This window comes from Mauremys reevesii, linkage group 22 (assembly GCF_016161935.1).
Source record: "Mauremys reevesii isolate NIE-2019 linkage group 22, ASM1616193v1, whole genome shotgun sequence".
NCBI lineage: Eukaryota > Metazoa > Chordata > Testudines > Geoemydidae > Mauremys > Mauremys reevesii.
This window is the reverse complement of record NC_052644.1, coordinates 20,416,967-20,433,691: the sequence shown is the minus strand read 5'-3', so window position 1 is coordinate 20,433,691 and position 16,725 is coordinate 20,416,967. Positions and strand designations below refer to the sequence as shown.

Genomic DNA, 16,725 nt, shown 5'->3' with positions numbered 1-16,725 from the left:
GACACACACACACAGAGCGCAGGGCCCGGCCCCTCCAGCAGGGGGCGCCAGGGACACACACAGCGCAGGGCCCGTCCCCTCCAGCAGGGGGCGCCAGGGACACACACAGAGAGCGCAGGGCCCGTCCCCTCCAGCAGGGGGTGCCATGATCACACACACGGCGCAGGGCCCGGCCCCTCCAGCAGGGGGCGCCAGGGGCACACACAGCGCAGGGCCCATCCCCTCCAGCAGGGGGCGCCAGGGACACACACACAGCGCAGGGCCCGGCCCCTCCAGCAGGGGGCATCACAGACAGCTGGACACGGTTTAGTATCAGTCTAGGTGTAATTCCCACAGTCACATCAAGGCTGTAACAGAGCCCCCCCCCCCCGTGCTACCTCCCCCCATGTGCCCAGCAGGGGGCACTGCACTCCCCTCGGAAGGGGGAGGGGCATCCATGGTTCTATGTGATGCAGTTTGAATACAGCATCCTCCAGCCATAGTCTAGCGGGGGGAGAGGGGTTATAGGGCTCAACGCCCCCCGCAGGTAGCCCAGCTGTGGGGCTGGGAACAGACAAGGCACTTTTCAGGGTGTCCTGGGGCAACTTGTGTCAGCAGGAGAGGGCTGGACATAGAACAAAAGGCAGGGGGGGGGGGGTTGGACACAGATAATGGACAGAGCCAAGGGTGGGGGACAGACGGACAGCTGTTTGGGGTGTGCTGCGAGGGATGGATAGATAGATAGAGGCCGTGTGGGGAGATGGATGGATAGAGGGGGTGTGGAGGGGACATGGATAGACAGAGGGGCAGGGGATGGACAGAAACAGGGCTTGGGGGATGGATGGATGGATAGAGAGGGTGTGGGGGGATGGACGGACACACACCTAGAATCGTATTGATGGATGGCACGAGGAAGTGGAAATTTGCTGTAATATTTTTGAGGCCCATGTCTGCCTCAGTTTCCCTCTGTGATTTGCACAGCTCCACCGTGGGGGCCGAAGGGTTACAAGGCTGCTCTCGGGGCAGAGCTGGTGCCATGGGGGTGGGACCATGGAGTGTGTGTGTGTGGGAGGGGGGTGAACGGGGTGTTAAAGGGGCAGTTGGAAGCGACCCCGATTGACGGAGGAACCACACAGCCAACCAGCCCCCGAGGACCAGGGAAGAACAGTCGCCGGCCCAGTGGCTTGTTGCCGCCAGTGGCCGGGGCCCGTTGCGTCACGGAGAACGAACAGAACAGGGCGACTGTTGCGTGAGCACCTCACCGTCCGCTTCCGGCTTTGGGCAGGCAGAGGTTTAGGGACACCCAGGGCCTGGGTTGCCCCCGTGACCACCGGCGCTGGACCCACTCTCGAACCCCGTTCGACTTCCACCCTTCCCGGCATCCCCCGGCAGGGAGTTCCCCAGGTTGCCGTCGCTGCCGTCGCTTTGTTTTCAACCTGCTGCTTGTTCATTTCATCGGCTAAACCCTGGTTCTCACCTCACGTGAGGGGGTAAATAGCACTTCCCCGTCTCCATCCCCGTCCCGATTTCACATCCCCCTTCGCCCTCTCCGAACGGTGCCCGGCCTTTTCCTCTCTCCTCAGCCGGAAGCTGTTCCACCCCCGCCTCGTTTCTCTGACCTTCTCCACACCTCTCCCAACGCGAACAGATCTGTTTGGAGCTGGGGCGACCCGAACCGCCCGCCGTATTCATGGGGCGGCACTAGGGTATCGTCTGTCCGATTCTCCCCCCCGTTTCCTCACCTCCCTTTCCCTGACGTTTGCCGCGAACGATCCTGACTCCGCCATCTCGGTCTCGGGGGCTAATCTCGATCCCCTCCTGGCGTAGGTACGATCCCCTCCAGCGTCACGTTTCTCAACCCCGCGTTTCACGGCCCAGTCGCCCTGTTCTGGGAGATCTTCGGGGGGGGGCTCTTCGCCGGGCGCTTTGGACTTAACGATCCGGAGTCAGTTTGTCTCGTCTGCAAGTGTTTGCTCAGCGTCCGCCCCGTCTGCCTTTCTGAGTCCGCTGCACAGCCCCGGCCCTGGGGGCACCCCGCATCTATCGCTCTCCGGGCCAAAAACTCCCCTTTGTCCCGTCTTTTAACCACCCCCTTCCCTCTGGGCCCGGCCTGCTTTGCCACACGCCGGTGGGTGAGACAGGATTTCTCTTCCCCACCGACCCACCTTCACCCACCTCTGGGCGCCTTCTGCTCTGCCCTCGAGTTTCACCCCGTTGGCCTGGCACTGAAGCCGGGCTTAAAACCTCGGCCTCCCGTTAGCCACCTGCCACGGGGCAATGAACCCCCCTAAGGAGGGGACGCTCCAGCCGGGAACCCGGCAGGGACAATGGGCCGAGGCGGCGGTGGGTGGCGAACCTTGGGGCTCCCCACAACCGGGCAGCGCTGCCGGGGGGCCCTGCAGGGGGTGAGGGGCTCCCCCAGGCGGCTGGTTTTGGCTGGCCAGCTGGGCAGAGCTCCCGGGGGGAAGCAGGGGGGCTGGAGCCCAGTGGGGAAGGGTGCAGGGCCTGGCACTGACGGGCTCTGCCGAAGGACTGGTAAAAAGCTTGGGTGCAGCAGCCCCCCGGGGGGAGCTGGGACCGATGGATAGAGGGGTGGGCAGGGGACGGGTGTGTGCCCAGGAGGACAGATGGATAGAGGGGGGCATGGGGGCAGACAGAGGAGTGCAGAGGGGATGGATGAGTGTAGAGGGATGACAGAGGGGTGCAAGGGGGGACGGACAGATACACACGTAACCCAGAAAAGGGGTCGCTCTAGGGTGGGCAGAGCCCTCAGGAGGCATTTCTATCTCAGGGGGCAGCCTCTCCCCCTCCCTTCCCCCATCCCCCCACACTCTGGCTCCCCAGGGCCCACCTCCATTCCTGCTCCCCCCCCCCCAGCTCCAGACATTGCCGGCGGGATTCGAACCCCGACCCCTCCCGCTGCGTGATACAGCCCAAGCCCCGCAGTTGGGATGCGCTTCTGCAAAGCCGCCACTAGAGGGAGCCGCGGGCTGCATGGTGGGGAGGCCGCTGCCAGCTCCCCAGTCCTTCCCGAGCGGGGGGCTCCTGGCATCTCTCCCCCGGGGGGCGATCGGCGGGCGCCCTCGGGGCCTCACTGGATCAGCGGGGCCGAGCGGTCGTTGGTCACCGTCCGCTTCAGCCTGACGTGAGCAAAGGGGTTAGACCTGGGGGGGGAGAGAGGGCATGGGGTCACGGGGCCTCAGTGGGAGGGGGACTTAAATCTGGGTGCCAGTGCCCAGGGGGGGAGGTTATCCTGATGGGTGGGGGGCTGGAGGGGGTGAATCCTGGCACTAGGGCCAGCGAGGGGAGGAGGGAGAATCCTAGGGTGGGAGCCCGGGGTGGGGGCACGGACTCGCTGCTCTCACCTGGACGGGAGGAGTCTGGGGCTCCCAAATTCGTTCGCTAACTGGGAAGAGGAAGGAGAGAATCACATTAGCCGGAGGGTGAGACGGGGGGCGCAGGGGGCGGGGCACGTGGCAATCACCAGGCTGGCCCTGCAATGCCCACACTGTGCCCCAGGTGGCGGCTGGTGGGGGGGATTGCAGGAGGACGGGGGGGGGGGTCGTTAGTGGGGCCCCCGCGGTAGTAATTTGGGGGCGCTGGACAACTGACCAATTCGCTCCCTGTCTCCATGCCATGCTGCTGGCCCCCTGCGCCCCCGGCCAGCCTGGCACCCCGGCGGCGGGGCAGGAAAAGCGCCGCCAACGGAGGGTCATCGACGTGAAGTGCCCGGCCATTGCAATGGAACAGCTCCCGAGGCTACGGGCAGCTACTGCCCCTGCGCCCCCCGGCTGGGCTGGCACCCTGGAGGCGTGGCTGGGGGGTCGGGGGGGTGGCTGGGGAGTCTCGAGGGTGGGCAGCAGGCTCCAGGCCTCAGGAGAGACTGGGGGGAGGAGCTGCGCCCCGAGAGGAGCCGAGGGACCCCAGGATCCAGCCAGTGGCCAGCGGGGGGCGCTTGCCTGGAAGCTCCTCCCCCAACTCACCTGGGACAGGTCGGGGTTCATCATGCTATAGGGGCGCTGGCGGAAGGTGCTGGGGCGGGGGGAGGGGGCGTAGCGCAAGATGGCCCCCCCGTGGCCCCCCTCTGGGCTGGGGGCCACGCACCCCGCTTTGTCCAGGGTCCCCGTGCTGCTGTTCAGTTTGCTCCGGGGAAAACTGGGGAGAGACAGGGTTAAAATGAGCCCCCATACTCTCCCCACCCCGGCCCCAATCGTCCCCTCTCTGTGCCCCGCATCTGCCACCAGCTCAGCACCCCCTCTATCCCGCTCTGCCCCCCTCCCTGTACCTTGCCCCCAACTCAGTACCACTGCCTGGCCCCCCATCCTCTCCAAGCCCCCTGCCCCCCACAGTCCCAGCCCCGCCTCCTCCATCTGTCACCCCCTAGTCCCCCTCTCCCCGCCCACCTCGTGGCACGCCCAGCCCCCAGCTCACCTGCCGTAGGGTTTCTCGGGGGTCTCGGCAGGGGGGACGGGCCGGGTGTACGAGAAGGGAAACCAGCCTTTCCTGGGGGTGGGGGGAGCAGAGATCAGGCAGGATGGAGACACACCCGGACCCTCCCCGCAGAGACTGGCTGAGGTCACAGCCCCACAGAGCCCAGCGAGGGCCCCACCAGGACCCACATCCGGACCGGGGATGTGAAACTCAGGAGCCTGGATCCATTGTCCCCAGCTCTGAGCGGGGTGGGGGGTTTCGGGGGGGTGGGGGGCTGGGAGCCAGGACTCCTGGGTTCTCTCCCCGACTGTGGGATGGGAGGGGGGAATCCAGGACTCCTGGGTTCTCTCCCGGGCTGTGGGAGAGGAAGGGAGTGGTGTGGGGGCTGGGAGCCAGGACTCCTGGGTTCTCTCCCTGGCTGTGGGGTGGGTGGGGAGTGGGGGCGGGGGAGGGAAGCCAGGAATCCTGGGTTGTCTCCCTGGTTGTGGGAAATGGGGGTGGGGGGGCTGAGAGCCAGTACTCCTGAGTTCTCTCCCCAGCTGGGGATGGGAGGGGAGGATGAGCCAGGATTCCTGGGTTCTCTCCCAGGCTGTGGGAGGGATAGAGAGGAGATGAGGGGTGGGGTGGGAGGCAGGACTCCTGGGTTCTCTCCCCGGCTGCGGGATGGGAGGGGAGGGGAGGAGAGGAGAGGAGGGGTGGGGTGGGAGGCAGGACTCCTGGGTTCTCTCCTGGCCTGTGGGATGGGAGGGGAGGGGAGGAGAGGAGAGGAGGGGGTCGGGGCGGGAGGCAGGACTCCTGGGTTCTCTCCCGGCTGTGGGGGGGCCCTAGGGGTTAGAGCGGGCAGGGGGGGGCTCACATGCGCGTGGCCTCGTTCTCCCCATAGTGCCAGCCGTCCCGGGCCTCGGCCACCAGCAACGCGATGACGTCGCCCTCCTGGAAGTTGAGCAGGGTGCTGCTCTCGCCGGCCGCGTGGGAGAACACGGCCTGCACCCGGCGCCGCTCGGCCAGCGCCCCGACCCGCGGCAGGGTCCTGTTCTCTGCTGGGGGGCGGGAGAGAAGGGGGAGGTCAGGTTGGGAATTCCCCCCTCCCTGGCCCTGGGCACACGGGGGATATGTGGGGGGGTCTTGGAGGAGGGCATCGGGGGGGCTTGGGGTGTCCTGGGGGTGCACACGAGGGGACCCGGGGGAGCTCAGAAGAGGGGATCCAGGGGTAGAGATAAAAGCTGGATGGGGGGGACAGGAGATCTCGGGGGGGGGGGGTCTGAGTGACTGGCCAGGAACCCGCAGAGCCCCCGAATCCCATCCCAGCCCCGGCCGGGTCAGTCCAGGATACGAAATCAGAACAAGCAGCTCAGCGCTGGACTCTTAATTGGCTTAGGCCGGGCAAATCGCCCAGACCTGGGGGGTGGGGGGCAGCTTCCCCCCAGAATGGGGTCACCCTCCCCCCCCCCAACAACTCTCCCAAAGAGCCTGCATCATGTGCCAGGGAGGCTGGAAACTAGTGGGGGCTGGGACGCCCCCATCTGGGGTCACATGTGGGACGAGCCAGTCAGGCTCAGCTCCAGCAGCAAACGTGTGGGAGCTAGTAGGGGGCTGCGGGTCGGGAGTGAGGGGCACCGGCAGGGCTGAGGGGGGGCCCAGGGCTGGGCTAGCAGGGGGCTGCGGGTCGGGAGTGAGGGGCACCGGCAGGGCTGGGCTGGCAGGGGGCTGCGGGTCGGGAGTGAGGGGCACCGCCAGGGCTGGGGGGAGCCCAGGGCTGGGCTGGCAGGGGCTGCGGGTCGGGAGTGAGGGGCACCGACAGGGATAGGGGGGGCAGGGCCAGGCTAGCAGGGGCTGCGGGTCGGGAGTGGGGGGCACCGGTGGCCACTTACTGAGCGTGGCGAGGCGGGTCTCCGCGGAGGCTTTGCGGGGGATGGGCAGGGTACAGGAGTAGCCGTCGCTGGCCCTGGGGGGCGGCGGGGTCTGCGTGGCTGGTGCAGGCTGCGGGGCCGGCAGGCCTAGCGGGACAGTGAGGGGCTCGCTGGCGGGCGGGTGCCCCAGGTCACGGCAGCCCCGGGTGCGGTGAGAGTCGCCATTGGGGAGCGGAGTCGCTTCCTGCAGTGAGACGCGCTGCGGAGGGAGAGATGGGGGGCAGGGGCTCTGCTCACTGGGGATCAGGGTCACCCTCCCAGCTGGGTTTGGGGACCCAGAAGTCCGAGTCACCCTCCCAGGGGCTCTGCCCTTGGAAAATGGACCCCGGTGTCCGAGTCGCCCTCCCAGGGGCTCTGCCCTTGGAAAATGGACCCAGGAGTCCAGGTCACCGTCCTAGCTGGGGATGAGGACCCAGGAAGCCAGGTCACTGCCACGGGGACCCTACCCCTCTCCCGTAGTGCCCAAGTCACCATCCCTGTTGGGAAGGGGACCCAGGAGTCCGGGTCTCTCCCGAGGGGCCCCGCCCCCTGGCAATGGCGCCCCTCCCCATCCCCCGTGGGCAGAGACGTACGTGGTTGAGGGCCAGCCCCCCGCCCCCCAGCAGGGGGGCCAGCTCGGGGGGCACCTCCAGGGGCTGGGGGGCGGGCAGCGGGTCGGAGATGGCGGGCGCGGCAGGGCTGTTGGCCGTCTGCTTCACCAGGGCCAGCGCGCGGTCGGGCAGGCGGGTGGGCTGGACGCAGGACTGCTGCCAGCCGGGCAGCTTGGTCCCCAGCAGCTCCTTCACCTGCGGCCGGGGGGCAGAGATGGGTGAGGGGGGGCCCTACACTGCCCCACATGCCCAGCCAAGGGAGCCCCCCACCCTCCATGGGGCTCCCACTCCCCCCGCACCCAGTCCACAGCACGACCCCAACCAGGGCCCCATAGGAACTACACCACTCCCCCACAGCCCCGAACATGGGGCCTGCGCTGCCTGCTGGGGGCTCGGCCGCACTGCCCCCCCAGTGGTGGTGGGGCGCACGAGGGGAAGGGTGCAGGTGACCTCCCACTAGGGGGCTCTTTGTGGGGGCGGCGGGATACAGGACGGAAGGATACGGGGAGTTCATGACCTCTACCCAGCAGGCGGAGGGATACAGGGCGTGCGGCCCCCTCCCCAGCAGATGGAGGGATACAGAGCGGAGAGATATGGGGTGGAAGGATACGGGGTGGAAGGATACGGAGCATGCAGCCCCCCCCTCCCCTCCCCAGCAGTGGAAGGCTACAAGGCGGAGGGATATGGGGTGGAAGGATACAGGGTGGAAGAATATGGGGCGTGCAACCCCCTCCCCAGCAGGTGGAAGGATACGGGCTGGAGGGATACGGGGTGTACGTGACCCCTCGGGGGCGGAGGGATACGGGGTGGAAGGATATGGGGCGTGCAGCCCCCTCCCCAGCAGGTGGAAGGACACGGGACGGAGGGATACAGGGTGTATATGCCCCCTCCCCAGGGGATGGAGGGATCCCACAGAGGCGGAAGGATATGGGGTGGAAGGATACTGGGTGTGCAGCCCCCTCCCCAGCAGGTGGAGGGATACGGGGTGTGCGTGCCCCCCCCCCCAGGGGATGGAGGGATCCCACGGGGCGGAGGGATATGGGGCAGGCAGCTCACCTTGGCATGGTAGGCACTGAAGTGCTTGGACACAGCGCACTGGCGATCCACCAGGAACGAGTACCGGCGGCGCTCCTCGGTCAGAGCAGCCTTGTATCCCTCCGCCACAAAGCGGTCCAGCTCGCTCTGCTTGGCACTCATCACCTCTACGTACTGGGGGGGGGAGAAAGAGTCCCAAGGGGGCATCAGAGCATGGGGGGCGAATCACCCCAATATCAGACCTCACCACTTCAGAGCTGGGCCTAGATACCAACCCTGCATCCGACCACCGATAATCCCCCCCATATTGGCCATACATCAAACCCTAACACACCACGTTGGACCCCAAATAACACCCCAAATAACACCCCCACATCAGACCCTGACACCCCACACTGGACCCCAAATAACACCCCTACCTCAGACCCTGACACCCCACATTTGATTCGGTGGGGGAAGGGTTAACACCCCCCACACACTCCCTCGCCCCCCTCCCCATAGCAGGCCCTGGTGGGGGGGGGAAGGGTTACCACTATCCCCCACCTTGTCCGCCCCACTCCCCCCCCTCCCCTGGCAGCCTGTAGAATGGGGGCCGTGACCCCGAAGTAATGGTTCCCCAGGCAATGGGTGCCGACAAAGGGGGGCCTTCCAGAGCCAAGGCGGGGAGCGGGCGGGGGGAGGGGAAGGAGCAGGCGCCTGACATGCTAATGAGGGGGGAGGGGAGTGAGTGCAGGGGGGGGGGGAAGACTCATTGAGCAGAGGTGGGGGGGCAGAGAACTACTTGGGGGGTCATGAGACACCTGCCAGAAACTATTCCACTCTGCATCCCCCAATTGTGTCTCCCCCCACACCCCGTGTGGGTGCCCCCTCAGTGTATGTCCCCGCCCCCCCGTGAGTGTTCCACCCGCCCCCCCCATCCATCCATCCATCCAAAGCCCCTTATGGAGATTAGGGTCCCAGGCACCAGCTGGCCAAAGAATGTTAAAACCCTTCGGAGCTGCGAGCCCCGTGGGGCCCCGATCCTGCCTGCGCCCCGAGCCACCGCTCCCCAGACAGCAGCGCCCGCCTCTGCCCGCTGGGGGCGCTGCAGGGAGCGGGGTGGGGGAGCTCCCAAGCTGCCCCAGCCTCCCCCCACCTCCGGTGCCGACATCCTGCCGCGGTTTCCGGCCGGACGTGACGGCCCCGTGTCTCCTGCGGGAGCCTGGCCGATCCCATTGTTTTCCCAAGCTCTGCCCCTCACTGCCAGGGGCCCCTTGGGGGGCTGGGGAGAGGGGGGTTGCGGCCTGGGGTCCTTTCTGCCCCCTCCCGGTTGGCCAGCCCTGGAGATACAGAGGCTTTTCCCAGTGCCCGTGTGCCCACGCATGTGCCTGCGTGTGGGTGTGGGTGTCTGTCACGTATGTACTGCGCATTGGCGTGTACATTACACGTCTACCCCGTTCCAGCCCAGGGACACCGTGTGCGCCACGCGTGTTAGCGTTTCCCCGTGTTTTAGCATGTCGGGCTCATGGGCGGGCGTGTTCGGGGCGGCTCCGCTGCGGTCTAGCCCGTGCCGAGCGCGCTGTGTGTGCGAGCGTGGGACTGGGCAGGAACGTCAACATGTGGGGGGAAGGGGAGGGTCTCGGCCCTGTGGGGCAGACCCCTGTTCCAGACCTTGCTCCCAGATTAAGGGCCCTCCACCGGATTTACCCTCCCCAGCACCTCCTAGTCCCCACCGCCCTGGGAGCCCCTCCGCTCCCCTGCACCTCATGGTGTGTCCCCCAGCCCCATTCCCCACCTCACCTGCACCTCGCGGTCCCCGTATTTCTGGGGGTTCTTGCTGCTCTGGCATTTCTTGCGCAGTTTCTTCAGCTCGGCCTGGCACTTCTCAATGGCCTCTGCCTTGGCCCGGTGCTCACTCTGGTACTTCTTCAGGGTGGCCTGTGGGGGCGCCGGAGAGCGGGGGGGGGTCAGCTTGCCCCGGGGCTGGGGCTGGGGGGAGAGAGAACGGGATTCCCCAGGACGCTAAGCAGGGCCAGCTCGGTCTGTGCAGCGTCCAGTACGACAGGGACCCGCCCAGATCTCAGTCAGAGGGGGTTGTACGCAGCGTGATGGGGACACCCCCCACATCTCAGTCACGGTGTGTGTGTGTGTGTGTGTGTGTGTGTATGTGTGCACGTGCACGCAACACCCAGTGTGACGGGGACCCCAGTCTGAACTTATGAATGGTGCAATTGGAGAAACTGAGGCAGAGAGATGGCAAAGGCCTTTCACAGCCACAATGGGCCAAAGCCTTTGGTGGGGAAGGGAAATTGGAAAGGGGGAAATGGGGGGGCACATGGGAGAGGTGGATGGGGGCCCAGGGGGGCAGGCACCAAGCTGAGGGGAGTCAGGGGCGCTGGGCTGGGTGCAGGGGGGCTGGTGGGCACAGGGGGGCAGATGCCGGGCTGTGGGGAGTCAGGGGCTGGTGGGTGCACAGGGGCAGCAGGCACCGGACTGGGGGGCCCCCGCAGGGCCGGGGGGAACCACACGTGGGGTTCTCACCAGCAGGTACTTGACATCCAGCTCCAGTTTCTGCTCCAGCTGGGCCAGCAGCTCTGAGTGGAAAAGCTTCAGCTGCGGGGGGGGACAGAGTGGGGGGGTGAGAGGGGGACAGCGAACAAGGGATCCCCTCCCCCCCAGTACATCTTCCCCATGATATCCCCCCCTCCTGTCACCCCAATCCCTGGTATCCCCCCTCCCCTCCAACTGTTCTCCATGAATGAGCAGTTCTGGGTGCAGGGGGGGGTCTCATGGGGGGGCTAAGACGGCAGCGAGGGCGGGTGGGAGGCACCCCAGGGCTTTGGGGAGGTGGGGGAGGATAACATGATGTGGGGGAGGGGGGATACTCACCGTTTCCTCCAGCTGCACCTGGATCTGGCGATGCACCTCAGCCATCTGGAACAGGGTGTCCCCTGGGGGACGGGGAAATGACAGGTGTGTGTGTGCCGGGGGGGGGTTAATCCATCCTATAATCCCCTGTGGGGCAAAAGGGCCTGGTCCCGTCTGCCCCCCTCACCCTGGGCCTGTGAGCAGGGCCCCCCACCCGTTAACACACATCCCCCGCACACGCCCGGCACTATCACATTAGCCTTGGCGAGCGGGGCCGGCTCCCCCCGCACAGCTGGTCACCCCCACACTGCCCTACAACTCACATTCTGCCCGTCTGAACACACCCGCCTCCCGGTTCCCGCCATCTGCACACACCCCCCTCCCACAACCTGCGCACACCTGCCGCAATTTGCACATGCACAATCCCCTCGCCAAATTCCCAGACGCTCCCCACCTGCTACACCCCCCGCACCCCTGCTCACACGCTGCTCACCAGCCACACACACCCCTGCATGCACCCCCCCATGCACAACACACCCCCAGTGTGCACCATGCCCCCCTCCCCCAGAGGCAGAGAGACACAATCCTCCTTCAGCCCCCCCACTCCACCCCCACCACCTCTTTGAGCCCCCCCAGCCTCTCAACTCCTCCTTCCCTCCCCCCAGGCAGGTCACACCCTGGGGGAGGGGGAATTTGGGCCCTGGTAGCAGAGTGTGGGGGGGAGCTGGACCCCCCAGGCCGTGAAGGGTTAAAGCTGGAACCTGGGGGTAGGGGCGAAGGGGGACGGCTGGGCCTTGAGCTATGGTAGAGGCGGGGAATTCTCAGGACACAGACACACTCCCCTGCCCCCACACAGTCTGCAAGGCCGGCCCAGCCCCGGATGGGGGAGTGGAGACGGAGGAAATCTTGGCTTCCAGCAGGAAAACAGCATTTTCCTGCAGCAGGAAGCCTCAGCATGGGGACCTGGGGGGTGGGGTGGGGTGGGGGGCGGGACGCTGGGCCCATAATTCTGATCCAGGCAGGCGGGTAGGAGGCAGGATACCGGGGTAGATGGGCCCGTGGATCTGACCAGGAGGAGACGGCCCAGCCCCCTCCCCGCACCCAGCCCTCTGTCCCAGGCATCACCTACCCAGCTCCTTGGACCCTTGGCTGTCGCTGGCCAATTCCCCCAGCTTCACCAGGGCGTCGAAATAACCCTTGGCCGCTACGGTCACCCCTGCCGGGAGAGAGAGCGCAAGGGAGTGATTGACACGGGGCCTGTCCCCTCTGGGGGGCACCGGCTCCCATCCGGCCTCGGGGCAGGGACTGGCTGGCTCAGGGGGTGGGGAATGGGGCCCGGGGCCTTTCCCCTCTAGGGGGCGCCGGCTCCCATCCCGCCCCAGGGCAGGGCTGGGCTGGGGGGTCAGTGGGGAAATCGCGGTTTACCTGAGAGTGCTCGTTGGTAACTCTTCCCCATCGTGACAAAACTCCTCAGGCCGGGATTGAACTGGTCCAGAATCACCTGCACCAAACAGGGGGGTGATCTCAGCTCCACAGTGCTCGTGCTGTCACCGGGCGCTGGGACACGGCGCCTTTGGGGTGGGGGGGCTGGTTATCCAGGAACCTTTCACCTGGTGCTGGGACGCAGCCCCTCTAGGGTGGGGCACAGGGCTGGGTATACGGGGACCCCTTAACCAGCATGGGGATGCAGCCCCTCTAGGGTGGGGCTGGGTGTAAGGGGACCCCTGACCCGGCCCTGGGACATGGCCCCTCTGGGGTGGGGCGCGGTGGCTGGCTATACAGGAACTCATTGGCCAGTGCTGGGATGCAGCCCCTCTGGCGTGGGGCGGGGGGCTGGGTATATGGGGACCCCTTGCCCGGCACTGGGACATGGCTCCTCTGGGGTGTGGCACAGGGGCTGGATATACAAGAACCTATTGGCTGGTGCCAGGATGCAGCCCCTCTGGGGTGGGGTGCTTGGGCTGGGTTTACGGGGACCCCTTGCCCAGCACTGGGATGCAACCCCTCTGGGGTGGGGCATGGGGGCAGGGTATCCTGGGTTGGGGGGAGGTAGGATTCACATTGCATTTGCAGCTGAAGAAGTGGGTTTTTCACACACGAAAGCTTATGCCCAAATAAATCTGTTAGTCTTTAAAGTGCCACAAGGCTCCTTGTTTTGAAGATTTACATTGTAGGACACCAAGATATTTTATTCCTAAGCAAAGCTAGGAGGGGAAGCGAGGGACGGATCCGGGGAGTGTGTGGAGAGGGATGGATGGGAATGGGGATGGATGGACGGACAGACGGATGGAGGAGCACATATGGGGATGGACAGATGGAGCGGCGGGTGGAGGGGCGAGCACGGGGATGGACAGAAGGGTGGATAGACGGAGAGAGGGACAAATGAGGAGGTGTGTGGGGAGGGATGGCTAGAGGGGTGGGGGGTGGACGGACGGATGGAGGCAGGGGTGGGGGGGTGGACGGACAGATGGCTAGAGGGGTGGATGGACGGATGGATAGAGGGGTGGGGAGGTGGACGTACGGATGGATAAAGGGGTGAACGGACGGATAGAGGGGTGGGTGTGAAGATGGATGGACAGATGACGGGGGGGAGGATGGACGGAGAGGGGAGGGACAGACACCATACTGAACCCCAGGGCTCTGGCGCCCCTAATCCCCAGCAGGTGGCAGACGGGGCCGGCTGAGGGCGTATCAGCGCCAGGCCCGGCCCGGCTGCCCCAGCAGGAGGGCGACCGGCTGGAGCGAAGGCCCCTGGGCACTGGGCTGCAGCCGGCTGCCAGCCCTTCCCCGCCCGGCACACGGGAGCCCAGCGCCGGCTCAGCCCGGATCAGTCGGCTCAGCCCGATGGCTTTGGGGACAGCGGGTCAGGTGCAAAGACATTGTCCCCGTGGGGGAGGGGAGCCAGGACTCCTGGGTTCTCTCCCTGGCTCTGGGAGGGGAAAGGAGTCTAGTGTTTGGGGGGGGCGGGCTGGGAGCCAGGACTCCTGGGTTCCCAAGCAACCCTACAATGGCAAAGCAGCCAACGTAGGCCCTACAATAACAAACTAGGACATGTAGCTATCGCTAGACATGTAGACGCAGGGGTGAGGACGGAGAGATGGACTGATCTGCCTCATGGAAACACTGGAGCCAGGGGGGTGTAGCCGCGAGGGCCTGAGCAGGGGCTGTTCCCTGGCCCCCAGGCCCTGGGGGGGCGGATTCGAGAGGCGTCTGGAGCCCAGCCCGATTCCTCTGGGCTCCCACAGGCCGTTTCCCCGGGAACGAATTAGCCTTTTAAAAGAATCTGATTCCAGCCAGAAATTGCAGCGCCCCCCTCCCCAAATCTAATCCCCCGGGGCTCCTGGTCAGCTGGGACAGTGGCTGGCAGGACTCGGGTGGGGGTGGGGGGGGGAATCCACACAAGGTGCAGCCCCCACCATAGCCCTTTGGGGGATCACATCCTGTCCTGGGGGGGACCCCAGACTGGGGGCTGCATGGAGGGGGATGGAAGGAGGGGTCGCTGGCGTAACTGGGGGAAGGACGGAGCGATTAGATTGTGGATGGAGGATGCAGATGGGGATGGAGGGGTGTGTGGGGGGGATGGATGGATAGAAGGGAGCTGAGACCCCAGCACCTGATGCTCCCCGTGGACACCAAATGAACCCACCAGTGACATGGGCAGGAAACCATCCCCCCGACCCCCTCCCTCGCCCCAGCATTTGTGGGTTCGGTTTTCCCCTTCGTTCCCTGCCGAGCACGAACAGGTCCAAGCTCCAGGCGGAATCCTGATCTCCACGGTGAACAGCCTCTGGGTGGAGCTGGGGGGCTGAGGTCAGAACCTGGCCCCGCTGCAATCTGGGGTGACTCCGGATTGAATCAAGGGGCACTGAGATCAGAGCCCAGCCCCGCTGCAAACAAGGGTGACTCCGGATTGACCCTGGGGTGGAGCTGGGATCAGAACCTGGCTCTGTTGTAATCAGGGGTAACTCCGGATTGACCCCACCCCCTCAGGGCTGCCCCGTGGGCTGGGGTTAAAGCCCATAGCCCCAGAAAGAGCCAGAAGCCGAGGGGACCAGACTCTGCAACCCACCCATCCCCAGCACCCAGTGAGTCAGGGTGAGCGGCAGGGCCCCCAGCACCCCAACCCCCCTCCCACAGGTGGGAGGGAGCAAACAGGGGACAACGGAAGTTAGACCCACCCCCCTCCATCTACCCCCACACATACACCCTCCACCGTCACCCCCCCCTCCCCAAAACACTTCCCCAAACTCTTCCCTGCCAGGCTAACAAAGGGGGGGGGGTAATCCAGCACCGCTCCTGGCGACCGAGATGGTAGGAGTGGGGGGGGGGGCGCGGCCGGGGTCAGGGAGTAGAATAACTGCGCAGGCAAAGGGGGGGGAGCGCAGAGCATGAGGCGGGGGCAGGGAAGGGAGCCGGCGGGGGCGAGAGCAGGAAGGGACGGGAGGGACCGACGGGGAGCCGGAGGGGAGCTGGGAAGGGACCGACGGGGAGGGGACCTGCGGGGAGCAGGGGCGGGGAGCAAGGAAGGGACCGGCGGGGAGCAGGGGCGGGGAGCAAGGAAGGGACCGGCGGGACGGGGGCTGGCGGGGGCAGCAGGGAAGGGACCGGCGGGGGTGGGGGCTGGCGGGGGCAGCAGGGAAGGGACCGGCGGGGGTAGCAGGGAAGGGACCGGCGGTGGGGAGCAGGGCGGGGTAGCAGGAAGGGACCGGCGGTGGGGAGCAGGGGCGGGGGTAGCAGGAAGGGACCGGCGGTGGGGAGCAGGGCGGGGGTAGCAGGAAGGGACCGGCGCGGGGGCTGGCGGGGCAGCAGGGAAGGGACCGGCGGTGGGGAGCCGGCGGGGCTCACCCTATAGACACTCTCCGTGAGCCGGTTGACCTCGTCGGAGCGGGACATGCTGGCGCCGGGGACCAGCCGGGAGCTGGGAGGCAGCGAGCCCCGAGGCAGGGACCGGAGGGGGCGGGAAGGGCGGAGGGCGGGGTGGGCAGCACCAGCGAGGGGAAGGCGGAGTTGGGGCTGGGGGCAGGAAGGAGGGGCAGGGGAGGGGAGCGGGGCGGGTGGGGGTCAGAGCTTATGAGGAGGGATGTGGGGGCAGAGAGCGGGGGGATTCCAGGAGGGGGAGAAGGAGTTGCGGGGGGGGTCTGGGGGGCGGGGTGCTGCGGGGGAGGAGTTATGGGAGGTTCGGGGGGGGGCGCTAAGGGGGCGGGGGAAGCGGGGTCCCGGGTGAGGGGGGGGAAAAGGACCCAGTGCCAGAGACAGACACAAAAAGGTCCTGCCAAAACTCCAGCCTGAAAAGAAACTTTCCAGCCAATCAGGAGTGGCCTGCGACCGCCCCGCCCCTCCCAATCTGGGCCAGTTTAGCATGAAATGGGCGAGGCCTCTTTGGCTCATTTCCATATTTAAAGAGACAGGCTAACGCCACCCCCCCCCCCTCCGAAATACACACACCCACCCCGGACGGAACGTGTTGGCTCCGCTGGAACCAGCCCGATGGATGGACCCCGGGGGCTGGTCTTACAGGGGCGCCCCCCGCGGCAGTCAGGGCCGGGCCCTTTGGCGCTAGGGGGCGCTGGGGTGCGGGGCGGGGGGCTCGGCAGGGGTGGGGCGGGGGCGCTGGGGAGCAGGGCAGGGGCGCCTCTCCTTTCTAACTGCTAAGGTCAGTGGCCAAATATGAAGAGTCATTGGGCGCTGGCCTGCGCATCAGGAGTGAGGGGCACCGGCAGGGCTGGGGGGAGCCCAGGGCTGGGCTGGCAGGGGGCTGCGGGTCGGGAGTGGGGGGCACCGGCAGGGCTGGGGGAGCCCAGGGCTGGGCTGGCAGGGGGCTGCGGGTCGGGAGTGAGGGGCACCGGCAGGGCTGGGGGAGCCCAGGGCTGGGCTGGCAGGGGGCTGCGGGTCGGGAGTGGGGGGCACCGGCAGGGCTGGGGGAGCCCCGGGCT

At 66.7% G+C, this 16,725-nt stretch overlaps 1 protein-coding gene across 2 annotated transcripts; it reads right to left on the bottom strand.

Moving 5' to 3' along the window:
• Positions 1 to 242: 242 nt before the first annotated feature.
• LOC120388271 (brain-specific angiogenesis inhibitor 1-associated protein 2-like) lies at positions 243 to 15,740 on the bottom strand. Of its 2 annotated transcripts, XM_039510019.1 has the most exons (14): positions 15,638 to 15,740; positions 12,218 to 12,293; positions 11,922 to 12,008; positions 10,814 to 10,875; positions 10,466 to 10,537; positions 9,725 to 9,862; positions 7,967 to 8,119; positions 6,893 to 7,105; positions 6,282 to 6,519; positions 5,267 to 5,450; positions 4,411 to 4,482; positions 3,963 to 4,134; positions 3,345 to 3,385; positions 243 to 3,143 (listed from the first exon to the last, which is right to left on the bottom strand). In XM_039510019.1, exons 1-14 carry the CDS (start codon positions 15,683 to 15,685, stop codon positions 3,071 to 3,073), a joined length of 1,629 nt encoding a protein of 542 aa, XP_039365953.1. In that variant the 5' UTR covers positions 15,686 to 15,740; the 3' UTR covers positions 243 to 3,070. The 2 variants fall into 2 exon arrangements, with proteins under 2 accessions (XP_039365953.1, XP_039365952.1); XM_039510018.1 differs by lacking the exon at positions 3,345 to 3,385.
• Between the last annotated feature and the right edge of the window lie 985 nt (positions 15,741 to 16,725).

Coding starts and splice junctions, on each gene's coding strand:
- LOC120388271 (XM_039510019.1), bottom strand. CDS start 15,685: ATGTCCCGCTCCGACGAGGTCAACCGGCTCACGGAGAGTGTCTATAGG. Junction 5,451..6,281: donor GACCCGCCTCGCCACGCTCA/GTAAGTGGCCAC, acceptor CCCGCCCCCCAG/CAGAGAACAGGACCCTGCCG. Junction 3,144..3,344: donor CCCAGACTCCTCCCGTCCAG/GTGAGAGCAGCG, acceptor CTCCCCCCCCAG/GTCTAACCCCTTTGCTCACG.